Source organism: Orcinus orca, chromosome 15 (genome assembly GCF_937001465.1).
Source record: "Orcinus orca chromosome 15, mOrcOrc1.1, whole genome shotgun sequence".
Lineage (NCBI taxonomy): Eukaryota > Metazoa > Chordata > Mammalia > Artiodactyla > Delphinidae > Orcinus > Orcinus orca.
Window position 1 is genome coordinate 15,264,672 of NC_064573.1, and position 22,290 is coordinate 15,286,961.

General features: G+C 42.5%; 1 protein-coding gene across 1 annotated transcript in view; it reads left to right on the forward strand.

Moving 5' to 3' along the window:
- The window catches only part of CCBE1 (collagen and calcium binding EGF domains 1), a 246,855-nt gene that overhangs the window by 186,029 nt on the left and 38,536 nt on the right, over nucleotides 1-22,290 (forward strand). The window contains exon 3 of the mRNA XM_033424971.2: nucleotides 15,499-15,551. Within this exon, the coding sequence (XP_033280862.1) occupies nucleotides 15,499-15,551 (53 nt within the window). The remainder of the gene's footprint in view (nucleotides 1-15,498; nucleotides 15,552-22,290) is intronic.

Sequence of the window (22,290 nt, forward strand, 5' to 3'; positions counted from 1 at the left end):
TATTATTTACTCCAGATAAACTTGAATATTTTTGGCCCCTGGAGGTAACTGATTTGTCGTTATTTCATGCAAGAAACATTACTGGAGTTACACACTCCTTACTCTCTGCCCATTACTCCTGCCAAAGCCTCATTCCTTCTGTACCTTGTAATACAGAAAAGGAGGAAGGAAGGAAGGATGAGAGCCCACAGGAGGCCAGGAAAGATAAAAAGAAAGGGAAGATAAAGCCATAACCCATAACTTATAAATAGTGTCCCAAGGAAAGAGTTCTGGCCAAGTTCAGTTCAGCCAATATGTGTTGAATATGTGGTCTTTCAGACATTGGACTAAGTGCTCAAGGAAACTAAGACTCGATTCCTGCCTTGGAGGAGTTCGTGATCACTTAGAGGAGACAGACTGAGTATGATGATAGAGACGTACATGTCCTCCCGTGACCCGAAGGTATTCTCTGTAGAGCTACCTGTATCATAGAGCCAAAAACTATACCTTGTTGTCACAGATCATACTTATTTCTCTAAGGCACTACCTCTTAAAATTTGCAAACAAGGAAAGGAATCATAATAAATGACAGACTCCAGAATAGACTCGATACAGGGGTGTGGGCAGCTCTCCCTTCTAATTAAGTGATGCTTCCGCCGTCAAGGAGTTTAAGTTGTTTTAAAGATGGAAATACCTTCCACCAGGAACATCCATTCCTGCACCTTAGAAATCGTCATCGAATTGAGCTGTGTGTTGACCCACACGTGTTATACTTCTGCGAGCCATCACTCGAATGTCTAGAGGTCATTACTGAGCTGTAGGTCCCAGCAGAGCCAGGGCTGCCATACTGCTTCCCATGGTTCTTGGGCTGTCCTGCAAAACCTACCACACATACCACATCTGAGAGTCCACCGGAAGTTCTCGTTACTTTCCCATGAGTTTGCAAAACACTTCAAGATGTCTGCTCACTCATAACGAACATCCGGAATGATCAGGGACTGATTTCTTAAAACAAGTTCTTGTAATTCATGGTAGTGTTTTGTTTTTTTTTCTGGGGGTGTGTGGGGGGGTGGGATTAAGGGTATGCAGTTTTTGAACCATATTTCTTTGATGAAAAAATACTCATAAATGGAATATTTCATACTACCATTAATAGTTTTGCATAAAATGGATAATTTCTTAGAGACGGAATTTTTTTTAATCAACCTCAATGGAGCATATAAGTTACATTTGATAAAATGCACCAATTTTAAGTGGACCGTTCTATGAGTTTTGACAAAGTATACACCCATGTGACCACAATGAAGGTACAGACATTTTCATCACTGTAAAATCCAGGGAAGACATTAAAGATCACCCTAGTCCAAAGCCCTTTGTTTCCCGGAGCGGGAAGCAGAGACCCAGAGTGAGACAGTGATTTGCTTGAGCGCTTATGTCTAGTTTGTCAGCTTCCTTGATAGCGTTTCTCTCGCCAGTCCTTCTCTTTGTCTCTCTGGCTTCCTTTCTCGATCCAGTTCTTCCGGGAGGAGGTCTCCCCAGATCATGTCCTTGGCACACGCCTTCCCCGCGCATTTTTTTTGTTGTTGTTTTTTGTTTTCTTTTGCGGTACGCGGGCCTCTCACTGTTATGGCCTCTCCCCTTGCGGAGCACCGGCTCCGGACGCGCAGGCTCAGCGGCCATGGCTCACGGGCCCAGCCGCTCCGCGGCATGTGGGATCCTCCCGGACCGGGGCACGAACCCGTGTCCCCTGCATCGGCAGGCGGACTCTCAACCACTGCGCCACCAGGGAAGCCCCCCGCGCGCTTTAATCCAATAATCTTCTTCACCTGTCCCTCTGAAGACCGTCTCTAGCACACCTCCTCCCTCACCATGCGCTTGAGCTGTGTAAGGCCTCAGACATCCTAAACAATTATGTCCACAATGAATGTCATTAATACCTTCTAGTCTTCCCCAAATTCGTGCTATAGAAACTTCTGTATTTAGCTCTTTTCCGATTTAACCTGCCTTGGTTAATGGTGACCTCATCCTCCAGACAGCTATACTACAATCAGTCTCTAGTCTTGGATGTCTCTGTTTTCCTTCTTCCCCACATCCAGTGTGTTAGGAAATCCTATAGATACTCCTGCAACGTTTCTTTAAAATCTGTTCTCATTTTGCAATTCGCACTGCCCTGTTTTAGCCCTTCTGAATCTATTGCCTGAAATATTTCAGTAGCCTTTTTAACGCCTTTCTGTGCCTGCATCCTTTTCTTTCCAATGTCTCCACTGGGCCTAGACTGTGGCTCTCTGACCTACTATTACATAAGGTTGAGACTCGGGAGGCACAGCCTAAAGGCTGTCTGAGGATATCCTGAGCCAAGGACAGGACGTTTTTTCCCAGAGGGAAGCTGAGATTGCAAGACAGAGGAGCTGGATTGGGGACCAAGCTGGAGAAGCACGACTGGTAGGTAGTGAGCGTGGGAGCCCCTTCATATGGGGCCTGCTACATCCTCTGGGACAGGAGCCACTCCAGTGGGCCACACACTTCTGCAGCCCCTGAAACGGACTTCATACTCTTGCCTCTGTACCGAGAGAATACATTTTACTCGTGTTACGGTGCTTTGAATGCTCTGTCCTGTGTTATGCGGATTTGTGTGTATATGTATATATATTTCTCCCACGTTCGTTATCTTCAAGGACCACATTTAAATCTTAATCATCTCCACATCTTCTGTAACACCCAGGTCAGGGAAGAGGTGGCCTCTGGAGGCCTGCAGTCTGGGTTCATGTCCAGCTCAGCTACTAATTTGAACAAGTCACTTAAATATTCTGGGCTTTCCCATCTGTTAAAAAAAAAAAAAAGAAAAAGGTGGTTATGAGAATTAAATAATCTATGGAGAATGCTTGGCTTGGTGTGTAATAAGCTCTCAATTAAGTGGTGGTTGAATTAAGTCAAACTTAATGTTTCCAGTTCTGAATTAATCTGAATTGAAATTTGTAATGGGACATTGGATCATTATTTATGTAGTTGGTATCTTAAATAGAAGATCCCTGCTCTCATCTGTAAATGGTCTGCAGGTAGCAATCCGACTCTTGGTGTTGTGTGAATTTCTCCCTCCAGTGACTTACACCTGAAGTCATGTCAGTTGTATTTTGTTTTCCATAAGGAATTTATGTGTGTGAGCTATGGGATATGTCAGGTCATATGGTTAATCGGGTCCCTTCTGTCTTTCAAAGACATTACAAGTAAGATCTCTAAGAGTTCCTCATTTAATTCCCAAGTGACTGACCCCAGGCAGAAGTGTGAATCAGCAACTTGTGTTTACGTGTTCCTGTACCGAGCTCTCTCTGGAAATGCCTCATTTACATGGTGAAGTGCAGGAAAGGGGGCCAAGCAGCGCCGGTGAACTCTGCCCAGGTGAACTCTACCCACTGTGTGGAAAGAAGGATCGTAGCCCTGTGAAAGCAGAGAGTTCTTTAGCTTTGGGTAATTTACAAGGAAGGTTCAGACATTTACATTTCAAGGGTCAGCATTTCATAAGGCTCAAGGGCTCCATGCACAGTTGCTGAGCAGAATAAAAGGCTGTGTCTTCTCTAAGCGCAATTTGGGTTACTAACTTTGCATTTCAGTAGGCTTTCTCCCCTGACTTTATTTCCTTCAGTCATTTTAGTTTTTTGGGGGGGTGAAGGTGGGTGGGAGCAGGAACGAGGCTCCTATAACTGAAACCAACAATAATAGCTTAAACAAGATGGAAGTTTGTTTCTCTTGCACGAGGCTGTTCAGGCGTCCTTAGCTCATATGGTGGCTGGGCGGCATCACGCGCTTACCTCCGTGCATGTGATGCCCCCATTGCTGACGTGTTGATCTCATTGTCCGAGACGGCACGCCGCCGCCAGTCGTGCGTGGGTCATTCGCACTCGTGGGAAGGTGAAGGGGGAGGGTCGCACCCCTTCCGCTTGAGGGTGACACCTGAGCGGGCATCAAGGCTACTCCCATCCCCCCGGCCAGGCTTATTCACAGGGCTGTACGTGGTGGATGAGCGGCTGGGAAATGGCTCCTTCATTCTGGGTGGTCATGTGCCCAGCTATAATTTGGGGTTTTGTAACAAAAGAAGAAGAAGAAGAGCCAGTAGAGGAGGGGGAACAGCTAGCTATCTCTGCCTCAGTCATGACTTTCTGAAAATGCAGCTGTTGTGGTTAATTTGAGGCTTTTCCTAGGGAAAAAAATAGAAGGCAATATATACTTTTAGGCCAACCCTGCCTGCCCACCACCCCCAGGCGCGAGGTAAGCCGCAGGATTCTGTGGGCCCGTGTTAGCCTTGTGGTGCACCCACCGAGGAGATGAGCCCATGTAAGGGTAGGGGGTGGTCTGTGTGAGCTGCCGGTCCAAGCCTTTGCTTATGAGTATAAATACACTTGACCCCTAGACAACGCGGGGATCAGGGGCTCCAACCCTCACACGGTCGAAAAACCCCCTGTAACTTATAGTTGGTTCCTCTGTATCCGAGAATTCAACCAGCAGCAGATCATGGAATACTGTAGTATTATTTACTGTTGGAAAACATCCTCGTATAGGCGGACCCACATTGTTCCAGGGTCAGACGTAGATGTCTGAAAGTCAGTAGAAAATTGACAACTTTTAAAGAGAAGAGCCCGTGGGCCTGCAGAGTATATTATCCCCAGTGAAACACAGGTAATTGTGGGGTGTTTTTTTGGGTTGTTTTTTTTTTGTTTTTTGGCCACGCGCCATGTGGGATCTTAGTTCCCCGACCAGGAATCGAACCCGTGTTCCCTAGTGGAAGTGCAGAGTCTTAACCACTGGACCACCAGGGAAGTCCCGAAACAGAATTAATTTAGAAACTGGAAAGAATTTTTAAAGAAATTCTCATTAGTGCCCTCGAAGAAATTCTAGAGAAGGATCGCATCTTAAATAAAACAAGCCCTGTGGACCAAAGAACATTTGGAAAGAAGGAGGCAATGTTTAGAAACAGGCTTATGGGTTATTTGCCTTTGAGCTCTGGCTCCGTCCAGGATGCTATTCTATCCCACGCTGGCAGTGAGAAGTTAACTTTTTCCTCTGAATTTTAAAATATAACGTCTTCTCTTTACGAAAGTAACACCTGATGACTATACAAAACTTAGAAAATACAGGCATGCAAAATGAAGGCAGTTTCGCTGCCTGGAAGTTTGCAGTTTAGGTGTCAGAGAGGTGAGAGTTGAGATCCTGAGGCTGGGTCCACCTTTGAAGAAGAGAAAAGAGTGTGTTGTATTCATTCGGGAATATAACCAATATTTTGTAACAACTCTAAATGTAATATAATCTATAAAAATATTGAATCACTGTGTTCTACATCTGAAACTGATATAACATTGTAAATCAACTATACTTCAATAAATAAAGAAGTTAGTAAATAACCAAAGCGACAGGAGTGAGGAAACAAAACTGCAGAGAAAGTCCAGAGTGGGAGGAGAAGGAAGGAGGAACAGTCAGGAAACTTCGGGACTGCATTGGAAACCACCGCAGATGACTTGTATTGCTTCATTTATCATGAATATTTTAGTGCCTGCAGATAGGATTTTCTTGATGAATGCTACCCTAGAATATTGCTAATAACATTGAGGTGTTTCTAGAATACTTAGAGAGTTAAGAATAGAATAAAAATAAATCAACAACTAGGGCTTTGGGTCCTACAGTGTCAGTGCATACGATGAACCACGTTGCTGCAAGGAATAATCTCCACTTTCCAGGCTGTGTCCATGGACAGTGACCCACGGAGTAGGACACGACTCACAGCTATCAGCGCCTCAGAAAATTAGCAACCGTGGGAACAAATGTGAGCAGAGCTGCACTGGTTTAAATGTGTCCCACAAGCGGGGGAAATGGTTCCATTAAAATCCTCCCTAAGGCAAGCCTATTACACCAGTTATTTGAGGTGCAAAAAGAATGAACATCCTATTAAATAGCACACTAAATCCCTAAGGCAGTTTCTTAATAAATACTGTATATTGATTCCAGGTGACTTGGTCAAAAGCAGTTGGGTTGAAACCTAGTTGGTCCAGTTTGTCCAAAATATAACTGCTCAGTTTCTGGGTAAAGCGAGTCATGCTGGGTGCCTATCTGCTCAAACACATTCCCGAACGTGACTCCTTACCCAACTTTCAAAATCACAAGCTTCTGAAACTGTTGTAAAGCCTGGCGTTAGAAATGTACCAGACCACCCTGAAAATCTCTAAAGACCCCTTTATTATTTTATTTTCTCTTACTACATACAAAATCAGTACCTGGTCGTTACAGAAAAATCCGGAAACACACAAAAACGAATATGAGGAACCCTCTTGTAGCTCACCCGCATGAAAAGAACCACGAATACACAGTGTCTTCATTTTCACTGTAAAAATTTCACCACCTGTGTATATATAAGCATATACATAGATACAAGTTTGTTTTATTTCGTTTTTCACAAAGGTAATACCAAACTACCTTTTCTCATTTTTTATAATTTTTTATTATGTTTCAGAAATGATCAACTTATCACCTGATTAGGGAAAAGGCAGTCAGCGAACAAGGTGATAACGAGGGTTGATGAGGTAGAAAACTCATTTGGGGAGGCAAGGAAGGAGGAAAAAATGTGTGAGAAGGGAGCTGGGGTGTCTAGTGTTGGCATCGTTGCAAAGAGGAAGTTAATCAATCCCAAGTTCTTATCTCTTTAACGTCAGCCCTGTACTCCAGTCAGCCCTTGGCTGAAGTCCTTGACCCTGGGGTCTGAGGAACACTGATGTACCAGGGAGATAGGGAGACGCTGGCAGGCATATCACGTGAAGGTGCCTGCACGTGTTCTCAGCCTGCAGCCGGGGCTTTTGTCCACACGTCCCGCCTCTGCAGGGCTCCAGGGTCCTTGAAGGTGGCCAACACAGTGAGGACACAGCAGGAAAACCACATTTCCTTCTACATTTTCCAATGGACTTAACATATGCCAGCACGGTCCTAAGCTGCATCTTATTAACTCATGAAATCCTCTCACCAAGCCAATGAGGTGAGTACTATTACTTTCCCATTTTACACAGAAGGAAATCAAGTTAGAGGGATTTTACATCGCTTGTCTAAGGCCCCACAGCTGGAAAGCAGTGGTGCGTGGATTCAGACCCAGGTGGTACATCCCCAAGGAGCAGGGTCCTAACTACCAGCTCTTCTGCTTTTTGGGTAGGTGCGCGATGAATGTTTGTTGAATGAATAAATTATCACTTGCAGCCTTGGAGGATAAATACCTTTTGGTTATAACTTTAACTCCATCTGAGAATAACCTTTTCACACGCGCTTAGAGAAATTAATTTTTCTGTAATTCACACAATTAAAACCCACATGAAACCATGACCAGGGTGTTCATGGTTAAAGGGATCACTTCAACAGTGTTCCTTCCTCACTTGATCATTTTGTGTATATGTGGTAAAATATACATAATATAAAATTTACCATTTTAGCCATTTTTAGATGTGTAGTTCAGTGGCATTAAGTACATTCACATTGTTGTGCAAGCATTACCACCATCCACCTCCAGAACTTCTTCATCTTCCCAAACTGACATTTTCGACCCATTTGTAGCCTGTGTCGAAATTTCCTTCCTTTTTAAAGATGAATAATATTTTGTTGTGTATATATACCACATCTTGTTTATCCAGTCATCTGTCGATGGGCATTTGGATTGTTTATACCTTTGGCTATTGTGAAAGATGCTGCTATGATCAAATATCTACTTGAGTGTGCTTTCAGTTCTTTTGGGTACATACCCAGAAGTGGAATTGCCGGATCATGTGGTAACTCTGTTTTGTTTTGTTTTTTTTTGCGGAACCACTAACTGTTTTCCTCATTTGATTTTGACCACCAGTAATTGTGCATAGAAGAGCAGATTATACCTAAAATACTCCATAGGAGTCTTTTAATATCGTCACTGAGATTTGGCGGTAACAAGCTTATATGTAGATGAATAAATAGGTTTGTTTGGGTTGGCTTGTTAGTTTGCTGATGCCATAGTAAACATGATATTATTCCATTTGCCTGGGAGGAGCATTTTCTGGTTAAAAGGCTGGAACCAAGCATGTCTAGCTGGGAGGTGAGTCATTTCGTTGGGCTCTGTTCTCAGGTCATCTGGTGTGAAAGGAATTCTAGTAGCTCCTACAAAGTTGTGCAAAGCTCGATAAAAGTTTCCACAAAGGAAGAAAGTTCAAAGGAAGAGAGGAAAGCTTCCTCACTCTAAGGAGCTTGACCAAAAGATCCAGGACCACTATTAGATGCTCAAGCCTTTAATATTAACCCCAAGGGATCCGTGGTCTGTGTTCTTCCTGGCAGAAGTTTCTCACGGGCCCCCAGCTCGGGCATACCACAGTGCGGTTGGGCTGGTAAGAATAAACGATGTAAGTTGGCTGTACGCTTCCTCTGTCTCATCTGTCTTCATTTAGGACTGACTAGTTGAGGATGTGAGGAACCCACCATCTGTCTGCCTTTAGAAGCCATCACCAGGAGGGCTTCACTATCTTGGAATGAAATATTAAATTGGAAGGTTCTTTATTTTTTTAATCTTTATTTTATATGGACTAGAGTTGCTTTACAGTGTTGTGTTAGTTTCAGGTGTACAGCAAAGTGATTCAGTTATACATATTCATGTATCTATTCTTTTTCAACTTCTTTTCCCCTTTAGGTTATTACAGAATATTGAACAGAGTTCCCTGTACTATATAGTAGGTCCTTGTTGGTTATCTATTTTAAATACAGTAGTGAGTATATGTCAATCCCAAACTCCCAGTTTATCCCTCCCTCCACCACCTTCTTTCCCCTTTGGTAACCATAAGTTTGTTCTCTGTGTCTGTGAGTCTGTTTCTGTTTTGTAAATAAGTTCATTTGTATCATTTTTTTAGATTCCACATATAAGCTGTATCATACTGATATTCGTCTTTGTCTGACTTACTTCCCTCACTATGATAATCCATGTTGCTGAAAATGGCATTATTTCATTCTTTTTAATGGCTGAGTAACATTCTCTTGTATTTATGTACCGCATCTTTATTCATCTGTCAATGGACATTTAAGTTGCTTCCATGCCTTGGCTATTGTAAGTATTGCTGCAGTGAACACTGGGGTGCATGTATCTGAAAGGGTTCTTTAAAAAACATTTGGGAACTCTGTGTGCCTGGGCAGAATTATCTACTCGTGGGTGGGTTAGGTGCTACTTGGTATCCTAGTCTGGAGCCTCTTGGGTACAGTTTTCCAAAAGAATATACCTTCTGCCTCTTGCCCAGTAGGCAAAGGGTATCAGGCTAACTTCTTCGGTTTGAGGTGGGAACAGGATGTCTAATTTCTCATGAGACTTTCAGGTCAGCTTGCTTTCTTCTGGCCTCCACTTTCCTCAGTATCTGGCATCTCCAGTTTCGACGGCTTACCTAGGTTCTGCAGGGTAGGTTGGCTGGTCTCTCCGTGATCACCTCTTCTAGAAGCCCTCAGGTTTGAAGTTATCCCACTTTGCAAAATCACTTCCCATCCTTCTGTCCGCAGGCTATGTTCATATTCAGCTAACCCTTGAACAACATGAGCTTGAAGTGTACAGGTCCACTTAATACACAGATTTTTTTCTTTTTCTTTTCTTTTTTTTTTTTGTGGTACGCGGGCCTCTCACTGCTGTGGCCTCTCCCGTCGCGGAGCACAGGCTCCGGACGCACAGGCTCAGCGGCCATGGCTCACGGGCCCAGCCGCTCCGCGGTATGTAGGATCTTCCCGGACCGGGGCACGAACCCGTGTCCCCTGCATCGGCAGGCGGACTCTCAACCACTGCGCCACCAGGGAAGCCCACAGATTCTTTCAATAAATATTCAATGCAGAGTCGGCTCTCCACATCTATGGACAGATATGGAGCACCAACTGTGTTCATTGTACTCTGCCATTTTATATAAGGGGCTGCAGCATCCGTGGATTTTGGTATATCGGGGCCCCTGAAACCAAGCCCCTGCAGTTACCGAGGGACAACCGTGTTATGGTCCAGAGTTAGAAAGGTCTCCTAAATCCATGGGATATGAGTTTGCATTTTATTTCTTGTTCCCCTTGTTATTTGGAGTTAACTGGTGAAAGAAGACGATGACAAAAATGTTACTTTTCTATAATCTTGAAATCAGCAGTTTCTCTCCCTCCCCCCCCTTCCCCTTCTCTCTTGTTTTTGGAAGAAGCGATGGCATCCGCCGTTGACTAAGAAATGGAAGAAAGAGATGAGTCATGAGAGGAAAGCATCTGGGAAGAGTTGCTTTTGCTGTTTTCTTGCTGTGTTCATAAAGCTGCGACTTAGAACACCATTCTGATCCCAAACCAGACCCGTTCTAGGCACCTTTATTTTATTATCTATAATCCTTGTTAATCCTATAAAGCAAATTTTATTGTTCATGTTTTATTCGTGAAGAATCTGGAGCTCGGCAAGTTTAAGAAATGAGCCCAAGGTCACATCCCGAGCTCTTTTAAAATTTTTTTAATTTTTAAAAAAATTTTTATTTTCTTTATTTTTTGGCTGTGTTGGGTCTTCGTTGCTGCCCACGGGCTTTCTCTAGTTGCGGTGAGCGGGCCTACTCTTTGTTGTGGTGCGCAGGCTTCTCATTGCGGTGGTTTCTCTTGTTGTGGAGCACGGGCTCTAGGCGCGCAGGCTTCAGTAGTTGTGGCCCACAGGCTTAGTTGCTCCACGGCAAGTGGGATCTTCCCGGACCCGTGTCCCCTGCATTGGCAGGCAGATTCTTGTCCGCTGCGCCACCAGGGAAGCCCACATCCCGAGCTCTTCAGAGGTCAGAGGCAGAATTGTAAGCCAGGTCTGCTTAACTCCAAAGCCTTTGCTCCATCTAGCTTGGCACCAAATTCTCTAAAAAGTGTAGTTCTTTCTCTCATGTTTTAAAAAGCCTGGTATATTTGGTGCATGTCTAGGCAGCTGTGCAAAGGAAACCTCAAGTAAATCTTAGGAAAATTTACTGTTGCCTTGGAGCAAGTGTTGAAATACGTCTTGCCTACTAGCTCACTTGACCTTTTGAGGTCCCTTCTTCTGGCCCTCTAATTCTGTAGGCAGTGGTGTTGTTGTTTTTTTAATTCTTTTCGAGAATCTGGTAACTCACAGCAGACAGTTGGATGATGAGATCTCTGTTATCTTCATTTTCCCGATTTAGTTTTTCCTTCCAAAAGCTTTCACACACACTTGGCTGGTGAGATATATTTCTGGCTGCATAGTTTTTATTTATGATTTTTTAATGTGTGTTAATACTCAGGGGCACCCAGGGGAAACATCCACAGACTTTCCTGATTACCAGATGTCACCCTTTCTATGTAACAACCATCTAATCGCCACTTCCCCTTGCCAAGAAATGAGAAAAGCATTTGCATTTGGAAAAACCACGTTGTGACAACGTGAAGCGTATTAAGGACTGCCTCCCCGGATTCCACATGAGCTTTTCCTGTCTTAGTTTGTTTTCTAAAAGATGATAACCGCACAGCCATGCTCGCAGTTAGATCTAAAAAGTGTCTGTGCTTGCATAATGAGGAGATTTCAGTTTGGCTGGCTCAGCTTCATTATACGTGAATTATGTTGTAAGTAATCTCTGAAACAGTATAACATGTATGGCCAGTGTTTATTTGTGATGCTTTGGACTATTTCATTGTTTATGTGGTGATTTATGATCGATGGGTGTTTAATATGCAAAGTAATGCCGTGTTCCCGGGAGGGTACAGTGGAGCCTCCGACCTCCTCCTCTTGAGCAGAGAGAGAGTGTTAGTTATGCAGTTAAGAAAAAACAGCCAAGGGGGGGGGGGGCTTCCCTGGTGGCGTAGTGGTTGAGAGCCCGCCTGCCTTTGCAGGGGACACAGGTTCGTGCCCCGGTCCGGGAAGATCCCACATGCCGCGGAGCGGCTGGGCCCGTGAGCCATGGCCGCTGAGCCTGCGCGTCCGGAGCCTGTGCTCCCCAACGGGAGAAGCCACAACAGTGAGAGGCCCGCGTACCGCAAAAAAAAAAAAAAAAAAAAAAAAAAAAAAAAAACCATCAAAAAACAGCCAAGGGGAAGTTAGTTCTTCGCTGAGCAGATATTTAAATGAAGCATGTCCATCCTGAAGCTCAGATTTTCTGACAGAGCTCCATAGCCTCTTGAAAGCATATCAAATCACTGTGTTATTTAATTCCATAAAAAGGAAATGACAGGTGACTTTTGGCTCCACTGTGTGCATGGTCCCAAGCCCTTGAAATGCTCAGGAAGGTTAGAGTGCCCAAGTTTAATGTCTTAGATGTAGAAAAACAGATTATAAGGATTTCATCCATTTGCATGAACTTTAAAATGCCATAGAACATCTCAGAGGCAGTACCTTAGATGTGCCACTTAGGTAGAAACAAACAAATAGAACCATATGTTTAAACGTGGTGTTATACTTGGTGTATCAAAAGCACATGTTTTGCCCCTCCATCCAACTTTCTCATGAATCACTCGAGTTTCGAATCATCTAGCACACTGCTTCCTCCTATAGTTTTCTGTAGGACAGCCTTAAGTAATACAGTAAGTAATATCCGTGAAATTTTAATGAATGCTCTGTTAAGCCAGTTTTCTTTTTGGTTGTTAGGAACTTGGACTTTCTTTTTTTTTAATTAATTAATTTTATTTATTTTATGGCTGTATTAGTTCTTTGTTGCTGCACTCGGACTTTCTCTAGATGCGGCACGTAGGGGCTACTCTTCATTGCGGTTCACAGGCTTCTCATTGTGGTGGCTTCTCTAGTTGAGGAGCACGGGCTCTAGGCACCCAGGCTTCAGTAGTTGTGGCACGCAGACTCAGTAGTCGTGGCTTGTGGACTCTAGAGCGCAGGCTTAGTAGTTGTGGCCCACGGGCTTAGTTGCTCTGTGGCGTGTGGGATCTTCCCGGACCAGGGCTCGAACCCGTGTCCCCTGCATTGACAGGCAGATTCTTAACCACTGCACCACCAGGGAAGTCTAGAACTTGGACTTTCTTAAACCATGGAAAACTAGGCAGAGTTTATTTCATAGAATGTAATGGTAGGTCTTCTACCACTGTTACAAATAATAATCATCATAAATTTATACCCCACGGGCTTTTCCTGTCATGTAAAATTACAATGTGGTTGCAGATACTGGGGAATTAGGTCTAACTGGAAGACTCTGGACGTTGCCCCAGATCGCTCATACCAGTAAATTACACACACATAAGTATTTCCTTTTAACATAAAATATGTCAATGAGAGATTATAAAATAATATATACTGAGTGGACAAGTACAGGCAGGCAAATGTATCCTTTGTTGAGGGTGGGGTTGAGCTTAGCTATTTCACTCAAGTCTGCTTTGGGAGCATCCCAAATGCCATTGTTTTTATAATGGAAACCCACTTATTTTGCTTTGGAAGTAGGATTATCTGCTGCATCTGGGCTGCAAGTGAGATGTTACAGGAAGGAATGAGGTAATACTGCTAAACCCACTTAGGTATCAGAATGTTCTCGTACTAGATGTGATGTTTATAAATTGTATAAAGTAATAAAAATTTTAAAGCTTGGGGAAGAGATTGCTTAAGTTTCTCCTATGAGTGGTCATTCACTTAGCAGACCAGTTCACAAAAATTGATTTGACCAGTAAGATTACACTGACTTGCAAAAGTAGAAAATAATGCTGTTATTAGAGACAGAAGGTCTTGTCTAGTCCGGTCGAAGGTTCTAGCCATTTGATGAAAGTGGAAACTTACTTTAAGACACAGATAATGCCTGATTTTCCACATCAGTGGTTTGTGCCCCTGATTCGTATATACAGATGACATGTTAACACAGGTGGCATGATAGGTTGCAGGTGATATGCAGTTCCTAGCTGGTAGATCCTATTAAACTTAATCCCTTTCTGTTCCACCTGGAAAGCATATCCAAATGCAAATGAGTCAGAATGACATTGCGATGAGAATAACCTTGAATCTGATTTCTCTTAGGGTTACAAAGAGGAGTATTTTTAATGGTAGTTTAACCATTATAGTCAACTCAAAATATCTTGGTAAGTTCTTGAGATTTGCAGATTCCCAGGGCCCTGGTTAATTCTTGCTCTCTGATTTAACATACACTGATGTTGGAAGTGGTAAAGGGAAGCTTACTTAGAAACCAGCTGGGAGAGAAGGGAAGGGAAAAGTGATGGAGACTGGAGAGATGGAGAGCTGAGATTTCCTACTTTTTCATTCATTACAAGTATATCTTCCTTTATATCATTGAACATAGTTATATGTTTGCGTCTGATAATTCCAACCTCTGGGTTATCTTAGAGTTCACACCATTGATTGTCTCTTCCCTTGAGAATAGGTCACATTTATATACGTTGTGTTGTAGAGACCCTGCATCCTGATATATTCGTCCAAAGAGTATTGATATTTTCCTTTTAGCAGACAGTTAACTTGATTAGACAAAAAGTGAAAACTGGCCTGTAGAAGTGGCAGCTCAAGTCTTCATTCAGCCCCTTTTGTCTTTAGCTGAGATGTTTTGCATCTGCTTCTCACACACATGGGTTAGGGGTTACCAGAGACTTGGACAGAGTTTCTACACAAAATTCCGGGCTCTCCTTCTCTAGCACTATCCTTTCCAGGATTCCTTCTCAGTTTCTCATGACTCTGGATCCCAAGGCTTTGTCCTCTGTTTGACCAGGCCAAAAAATACTGCAGGTTTTCTCTCAGACTTTTAACTTCCACATGGCAACTGTGATCTGCAGACAGGATAAAGCCCTAAAAAGCAGGAAGATTACCCTCTGTCAGTCCCTTGTTGAAAATTTCAGCTCTCCTCCTAAATCTGTCTGCTTTAACTCTCCAGAATCATCAGGTAGTTGTTTGCTTCTGTTTTGTCCAGAGTTTATTGTTGTTATCTGCAGAGGGGGCAGGTCTCTTAGGAGGTCACAGCTCCATACCAGAGATATGATCCCTACAGTGGGGATTTGCATTTGGAACTGATGGTGCCATTTCTTGGGCAGAGATGTAAGTCTTGGATGTTTATGTTAAAATTTGCCTGTTAGCCGTTCTTAAAATTCAGATACTTTAGGTATCTTTAGGTACCTTATGTGGTACAGGTGTTTTCAAAAAAAAAAAAAGAGGGGGGAGTCAGAATGCTTGGGTTCCAGTCCCAGGCTTGATAATAATTAGTTACCTAATTATTATATGGTAATTATCAATCATTATGTTATAATTAGCCTAATGTTACTATAATTAGCTCATAATTAGCAAGTCATGTGAATCCTTGACCTGTAGGATGATAAGCCACTAATCATCTAATATAAATATCTTGAAGTCTCAGGGTTAATTCACTTCATAGGATTCAAAGGATTAATGTCCTGTATTAGGTGGGGAAAAGGTGTGGGTCATATGGTAGTGATAATATTTTTTCTTTTTATCTCAGATTCCCTCTACCCTGACTTTCCTTTATGCCTCAGTTCTTCCTGGGCACAAGTTATTTCGTTCAAACTCGCTAATTGTAAAGAATTTTATTTTTAACATATCACATTTTGTTTGTCTCTTAGGCGGAAGTGCTGCAAAGGGTATAAATTTGTCCTTGGACAATGCATCCCAGAAGGTATGTAATATAATGGATTATATCTTCTCACCTTGTTTATGACTAATAACCAGAGGTCTGTAAAGTTCAGATGTACATGGAACGTATGTATGTTATCGGTGCATGCATGTGTAATTTCTCTCTTTTTTTGGCTTTAAATTCTTCTAATGCCAATTTGGTTATACATGTCAGGCTCTATCTAAATCATTACATAGCATTTACATGTATATTGAGTAATTCCTGTATCTCTGGTTTTGTGTTGTAGAGGCTATAATTCCCTAGTCAGTATTTCATGCACAGTTAGAACACAGCCATCTTCCCCAACCTCTCTACCTGCTTTTCATCTGCTAAACGTGAAGCCCCTTGATCATCAGCAAACACTGCTCAGCCCAGCACTGAAGAGACAGAGTGTTGTAAGACGTGGGCCCAGCCCTCAAGCTGGGAGACAGCATGTGGATGGCATGGAATCAGAGAGACCTGGATTATAATCATACTTCCATGTTGCTGTAATCCATTTGCACTGCTGTGACAAAAATACGTTAGACTGTATGGAGGCTGGGAAGTCCAAGAGCGAGGCACTGGAAAGTCCAATGTCTGGTGAGCGCTTCCTGGTTCATAGACAGCCATCTTCTTGCTGTGTCTTCACATGGTGGAAAGGGCAAGGGAGCTCTCTGGAGTCTCTTTTATAAGGGCACTAATTCCATTTATGAGGGCTTCACCCTCGTGATCTAATAATCTCCCAAAGGCCCCCACCTAATACCATCACACTGGGGGTTAGGGTTTCAAAATATGAATTTCAGGAGGACACAAACATTCAGTCCATAACACACATCCTGCTAGCTATGACCTTGGGCACGTGACTTTCTAAACCTTAGTTTTTGCAGAAAGTGTTAGTACTTGACTCATGTGGTGGCTTTAAGAGGATTACCGCATGTAAAGTACTTGCAACAGAGGCTGGCTCTTATTAAGTGCTTGATAACTCGTGGTTCCTCTTATTACTAACAACTACAATATGCATAGTAGAGACATGCATATTGCAGAAGGGGCACATAGTCCCAGAGACCGGGGCGGTCAGAGGTGGTCTCGAGAAGGTGAGGAGTTTGGAGCTAGGTTATGAGGAAGGCTGCCCAGGACTTAGACAAGAAGGAGGAGGAGAACTGTAAAAGATTCCAGGCAGAGCACTGATACAGAAAACACTAAGAACTGTTGGAAGAGCATGACATTAGTGTGCCCAGGGCTGGGCTGGGGACAGGTGAGTAGGTAATGTGAAATAGTTTCCTTCACTGTTGGCCAAGCATCCAGGTCTCTCTCGTGGACTTGGAGCCCAGCCAAGCTAATTATGTTGCATTATCTCATAGGGAGCAGTTTCTTTATCAGTTAGAGATAAATGAATCCTTCTTACTTATTGCTCTCTTTTGCAGAAGAGTTCATTAAACCATAGCTGTCAACTCTGAGAAAGCTGCTTTAGGAAGGCTGGTTAGGAAATCTCTTCACATACGTTGGTTTATATTGGTCTCTCCAAGACGGAATTTCTCACTGCCAGCTAGTTCTGTTAGAGCTCGGTGGGAAAAAAAAACCACAGAGGTCAAAATAATTGCATTCTTTTATAAGCCAGCTTTTCTCAGCCACCAGCTGAGTCCTTTATATTTCAATTTTGCAGATACAGAAAGATAATGAAGTTTAGGCCCATCAATTTAAGATCCCAGTTAAAGACCTTGCCCAACCTGATTAAAAACACATTACATGGATACCACATGCTTAGAATTTCTTTAAATGATAGGTGTTGTGCTTTCAAACATCTAAGCCTAAAACCAGTCTCCCTCACCCTACAGTAAGATGTTATCAGCACCTAAGATTAATGTAACTTAGAACTGAATATTTCCAGGAAAAGTGGTCCCAAGTGCTGAAAGTTGCTTTGCCGTAATTAACTCTGTTCTATCGCTTTTCACTAGAACACTTTTTACAGTTGATTTGTTTTCCTCTGTGGGAATAAGTCAGTGTGTTTGTGTGTGTTTGTGTTTATGACTAAAGGTATCTTTCATCATAAAAGTTTCTGTTACCCAAGGATGCAAAGTGTAGGATTTCAGAAAAGGTGGTGTATTGGTCACGATTCTCCAGAGAAACAGAGATTTATTTTAAGGAACTAGCTCCCGAGATTGTAGAGGCGGGCACGTCCAAAATCTGCAGGGTAGGCCAGCAGGCTGCAGACCTCAGGAAGAGTTACAGTTTGAGTCTGAAGGGCCATCTGCTGGCAGAATTCCCTCTTTATCAATGGAGGGCCATCATTTTTCTATTTAGACCTTCAGCTGATTGGAGAAGACCAGCCCACGGTGTGGAGGGCAATCTGCTTTACTCAATGTCTACTGATTTAAATGTTAATCTCATTTAAAAAAAAAAAAACAAATCTCTGCAGAAAATTCTAGAAAAATGGCCAGATACTTGGGTACTGTGGCCTAGCCAAGTTAACCCTTAAAATTAGCCATTACAGATAATAGGAAGAGACTAGAATTTCTAAACAAATATGCTAGCGAGTAGAAGCTGCAATTTAAAAGTGTTGTCGCCTCATTTGTTTAAGTGTCAGCAACTTGTGGCCTGTGAGCCAAATCTGGCCCACCACCTGGTTTGTAAATAAAGCTTTATTGAAGCACAGACATACCCATTCACTTCAATATTGCCTATGGCGACTTTTGCCCTGCAACAGCAGACTTGAGTAGCTTCAACAAAGCCCTGCAAAGCCAAAAAGTATTATCTAGCCCCCGTTACAGGAAAAGTTTGCCAACCCCTGCCATAAGTGTTATCTACATTGCCCAGGGGGTAGGGTAATCAGATTTGTTCTAGTTCAGCAACTACTAATTGTACTTAAACTGTAGGAAGAGAATAGTGCTGGTTGCCCCAGGGGACACAGTTCCTTTCAGCTATCCAAACAATCATTAGAACTAATAGTAAAAGAAGCTAAAATGCAGGTCAGGCTTTGACTAGGTGTCAGGCACTGTGCTTAATGTATCATACAATTTAATCTTCCTAAAAGCACCGTGAAGCTGATCTTGTGGTTCTCCCTATTTTACAGGTAAGGAAGTTGAGTCTTAAAGACCTCAGGATCACAGAGAGAGTGGCAGAGTGGGGAGGGTTGGCTCCGGACCCTGTGCTCTTCATCATACCACTTCATGCCTCCTAGAATAGAGCCTGGCACAGAGTAGGCATTCAGCAAATATGGCAGAGCAGGATCGAGTCCTGTGGGGATTGGTGGGATGCAGAAACTAAACTCTGTTGAGGACTTCAAGGAAGTCTTCTTAAAGCAGTGACGTTTGCATTGAGACTTGAGAAACTAGATAGGGTATCAACGGTAATAAAATGCTGAGAGTAAGAGTGGAGGAGTTGATTGGACATTATAAAGGGTGAAAACAGAATAAACAAAAACGTAACAGTAAGCCACGGATGTGATAAGGGATGATGGGGAAAAGAGTGTATTCCTTATCAAATTGTAAGGAATTCATAAATGAGTCTTAAGGTTGGAAGCGTAGTCTCAGGGATAGAACACCAGACCTCAAATGCAAGAGTGAGCCATTTATATTTAATGTTGATGAGCATAGAATTTACAGGCTTTGTGAGCAAGGTGGTGACACTCACAGAGGTATACTTTCAGAATATTACTGGCCTGACGGTGTTACATAGAGTGGACTTAGGAGGGAAGAATCTTGAGATGAGGATTTACAAGGGAGGTTCTGAAGATCTGAGTTAGAATGGTGCCAAGAGAAATAGGACAGGTGAAAACAGAGAAACTGTAGAGGGAAAAGGTACAGAGCAGGAAGCTGGTGGTCTCTGGAAAACCATCAAAAATGGAAAGTTGGGGCTTCCCTGGTGGCGCAGTGGTTGAGAGTCCACCTGCCAATGCAGGGGACACGGGTTCGTGCCCCGGTCCGGGAGGATCCCGCATGCCGCTGAGTGGCTGGGCCCGTGAGCCATGGCCACTGAGCCTGCGCGTCCGGAGCCTATGCTCTGCAATGGGAGAGGCCGCAACAGTGAGAGGCCTGCGTAAGGCAAAAAAAAAAAAAAAAAAAAAAAAAAAGTCCTAAAGAAACTGACATTGAAATGCACCAGGCAAATCACTTAAATGAAGCCCAGGCTATTTACAGTAGCCAGGACAGGGAAGCAACCTAAGTGTCCATCGACAGATGAATGGATAAAGAAGATGTGGCACATATATACAATGGAATATTACTCAGCCATGAAAAGAAATGAAATTGAGTTATTTGTAGTGAGGTGGATGGACCTAGAGCCTCTGTCATACGGAGTGAAGTAAGTCAGAAAGAGAAAAACAAATACCGTATGCTAACACATATATATGGAATCAAACAAAAAATGGGTTCTGATGAACCTAGGGGCAGGACAGGAATAAAGACTCAGATGTAGAGAATGGACTTGAGGACACAGGGAGGGGGAAGGGGAGGCTGGGATGAAGTGAGAGAGTAGCATGGACATATATACACTACCAAATGCAAAATAGATAGCTAGTGGGAAGCAGCCACATAGCACAGGGAGATCAGCTTGGTGCTTTGTGACCACTTAGAGGGGTGGGATAGGGAGGGTGGGAGGGAGACGCAAGAGGGAGGAGATATGGGGATATATGTATATGTATAGCTGATTCACTTTGTTATACAGCAACAACTAACACAGCAATGTAAAGCAATTATACTCCAGTAAAGATGCTAAAAAAAAAAAATTAAGCCCAGTGTTTATAAAGTCTACCACATGCAAAGAGCTTCTATTTAGCTGATTTTATAGGCTTCTCTTCAATATTTAGCTAATTTTATAGCTTTGCTTCTATGTAGCTATAATTTTTTTATATTTTAGCTATTGTATTTAACCATGAATCAGTTACAGCAGACGTCCAAACAGGAAAAGGATCACCAGTCATTAGAGGGAAACCTACAAAAGAAACATACAGGAAAAAAAGAAAAAGAGTCTTAGAGAAAACACCACACAGAAAGGAGAAAGCTTCAAAGTAACTACCATTTATGCGTCAGTGAGTTACAAAAATGGTATAGCATCCATGGGACCAGAACATGGTGTTATTAAAAAAGATCATTCAAAGAAGAAATAAAGAATCCTTGGAAATTAAAAGCGTGATAAAATGAGAACAGGAAAATGGTTGGGAGATGAGATTGTGAAAATCTCTCAGGACCTGGAGCAAAAGATCAAAGAAATAAAAAATAGTAGAAGAAAAGTATGAGAATATTATTAGAGGACCAGTCCAGGGGATGCGACATCCAAATAAGAGTTCCACACAGAACAGAGGAAGAAGAAGAGAGTAAATCATTAAAGATATAATTCAAGAAAATTCTCTAGAATTGAAGGATATGACTTTCTAGATTAAAAGAGCCTACCAAAAATTGAAGGGGTCCCACATGAAGACGTCATTGTGAAATGTTAGTACCTTGGGGCAAAAAGAAAATACTAACATTTTTCAAAGAGGGAAAAATGAGATTTGAAAGATCAAGAATTAGAATCTTATAGGACTTATCCATAGCAGGACTGAAAGCTAGAAGACAGGGGAGCAGTTCCTTCAGAATTCTGAGGTAGCTTTCCAAACCTAGAATTATATACCCTAACTAGCCATAAGGGTTGATAAAAGACATTTTCAGGCACACATGACTTCAAAATTTTAAATCCTGTAAGACCTTTCTCAGTCTGTCTCCTCTTCCACCTTGCTCACTCTCCCAGCCCTGTTCTCAGTACTTAACAAGCCAGCAGCCAACAAGGCAGAAATGTGGTTTCCAGGGTACCAGTCACAAAGTAGCTCATGGACGTGGAAGTTTGAAGCTAAGAGAGAAAGTTCACAACTACCCCCCCCAAATATACAAAATAATAATTATTTTTCATTGAAGTATAGTTGATATTCAGTATTGTTAGCTTCAGCTATACAGCAAAGTGATTCAGTTGTACATATATTTTTTTCAGATTCTTTTACATTATAGCTTATTACAAGATATTGAATATAGTTCCCTCTGCTATACAGTAAATCCTTGTTGTTTATCTCTTTTATATGTAGTAGTGTGTATCTGTTGATCCCAAACTACTCATTTATCCCTCCCCCACTCTTTCCCCTTTGGTAACCATAAGTTTGTTTCCTATGTCTGTGAGTCTGTTTCTGTCTTGTAAATAAACTGATTTGTATTATATTTTAGATTCCAGATGTAAGTGATTATATTTGTCTTTCTCTGACTTATCTCACTTAGTGTTACATGCTCTAGGTCCACCCATGTTGCTGGAAATGGCATTATTTCACTCCTTTTTGGGGCTGAGTACTATTCCGTTGTATATATGTACCACATCTTCTTTATCCATTCATCTGTTGGTGGACATTTAGGCTGCTTTGCATGTCTTGGGTATTGTAAATAGTGTTGCAATGGACATTGGGTGCATGTGGTACTAGGTAATTATTTTAATTCCAGGGAATACAAAAGGGTCTTCAAGAAAGGATAGGGAGTTAGAGTATACTTCCAGGCTTAGCAAAAAATAGCTTTTATATTGTCATTATGCTGCCAACACTGAAGACTTATAAAACCAAAATTTCAGTGTAACGACAGGGGCAAAATGCAGGAGTAGGAAGCATGGACGTGGTTGAGGAAACCGTGATAAAGCTGAACGTGTCTCGTCCATGACTGGAAATCCATAGAGAGTATTCAGCACACAGAGGAGGAGGAAGCAATGCAAGCTGGCTGTTTAGAGATGCAGAGGGAAATCATAAAAGAATCAGCCG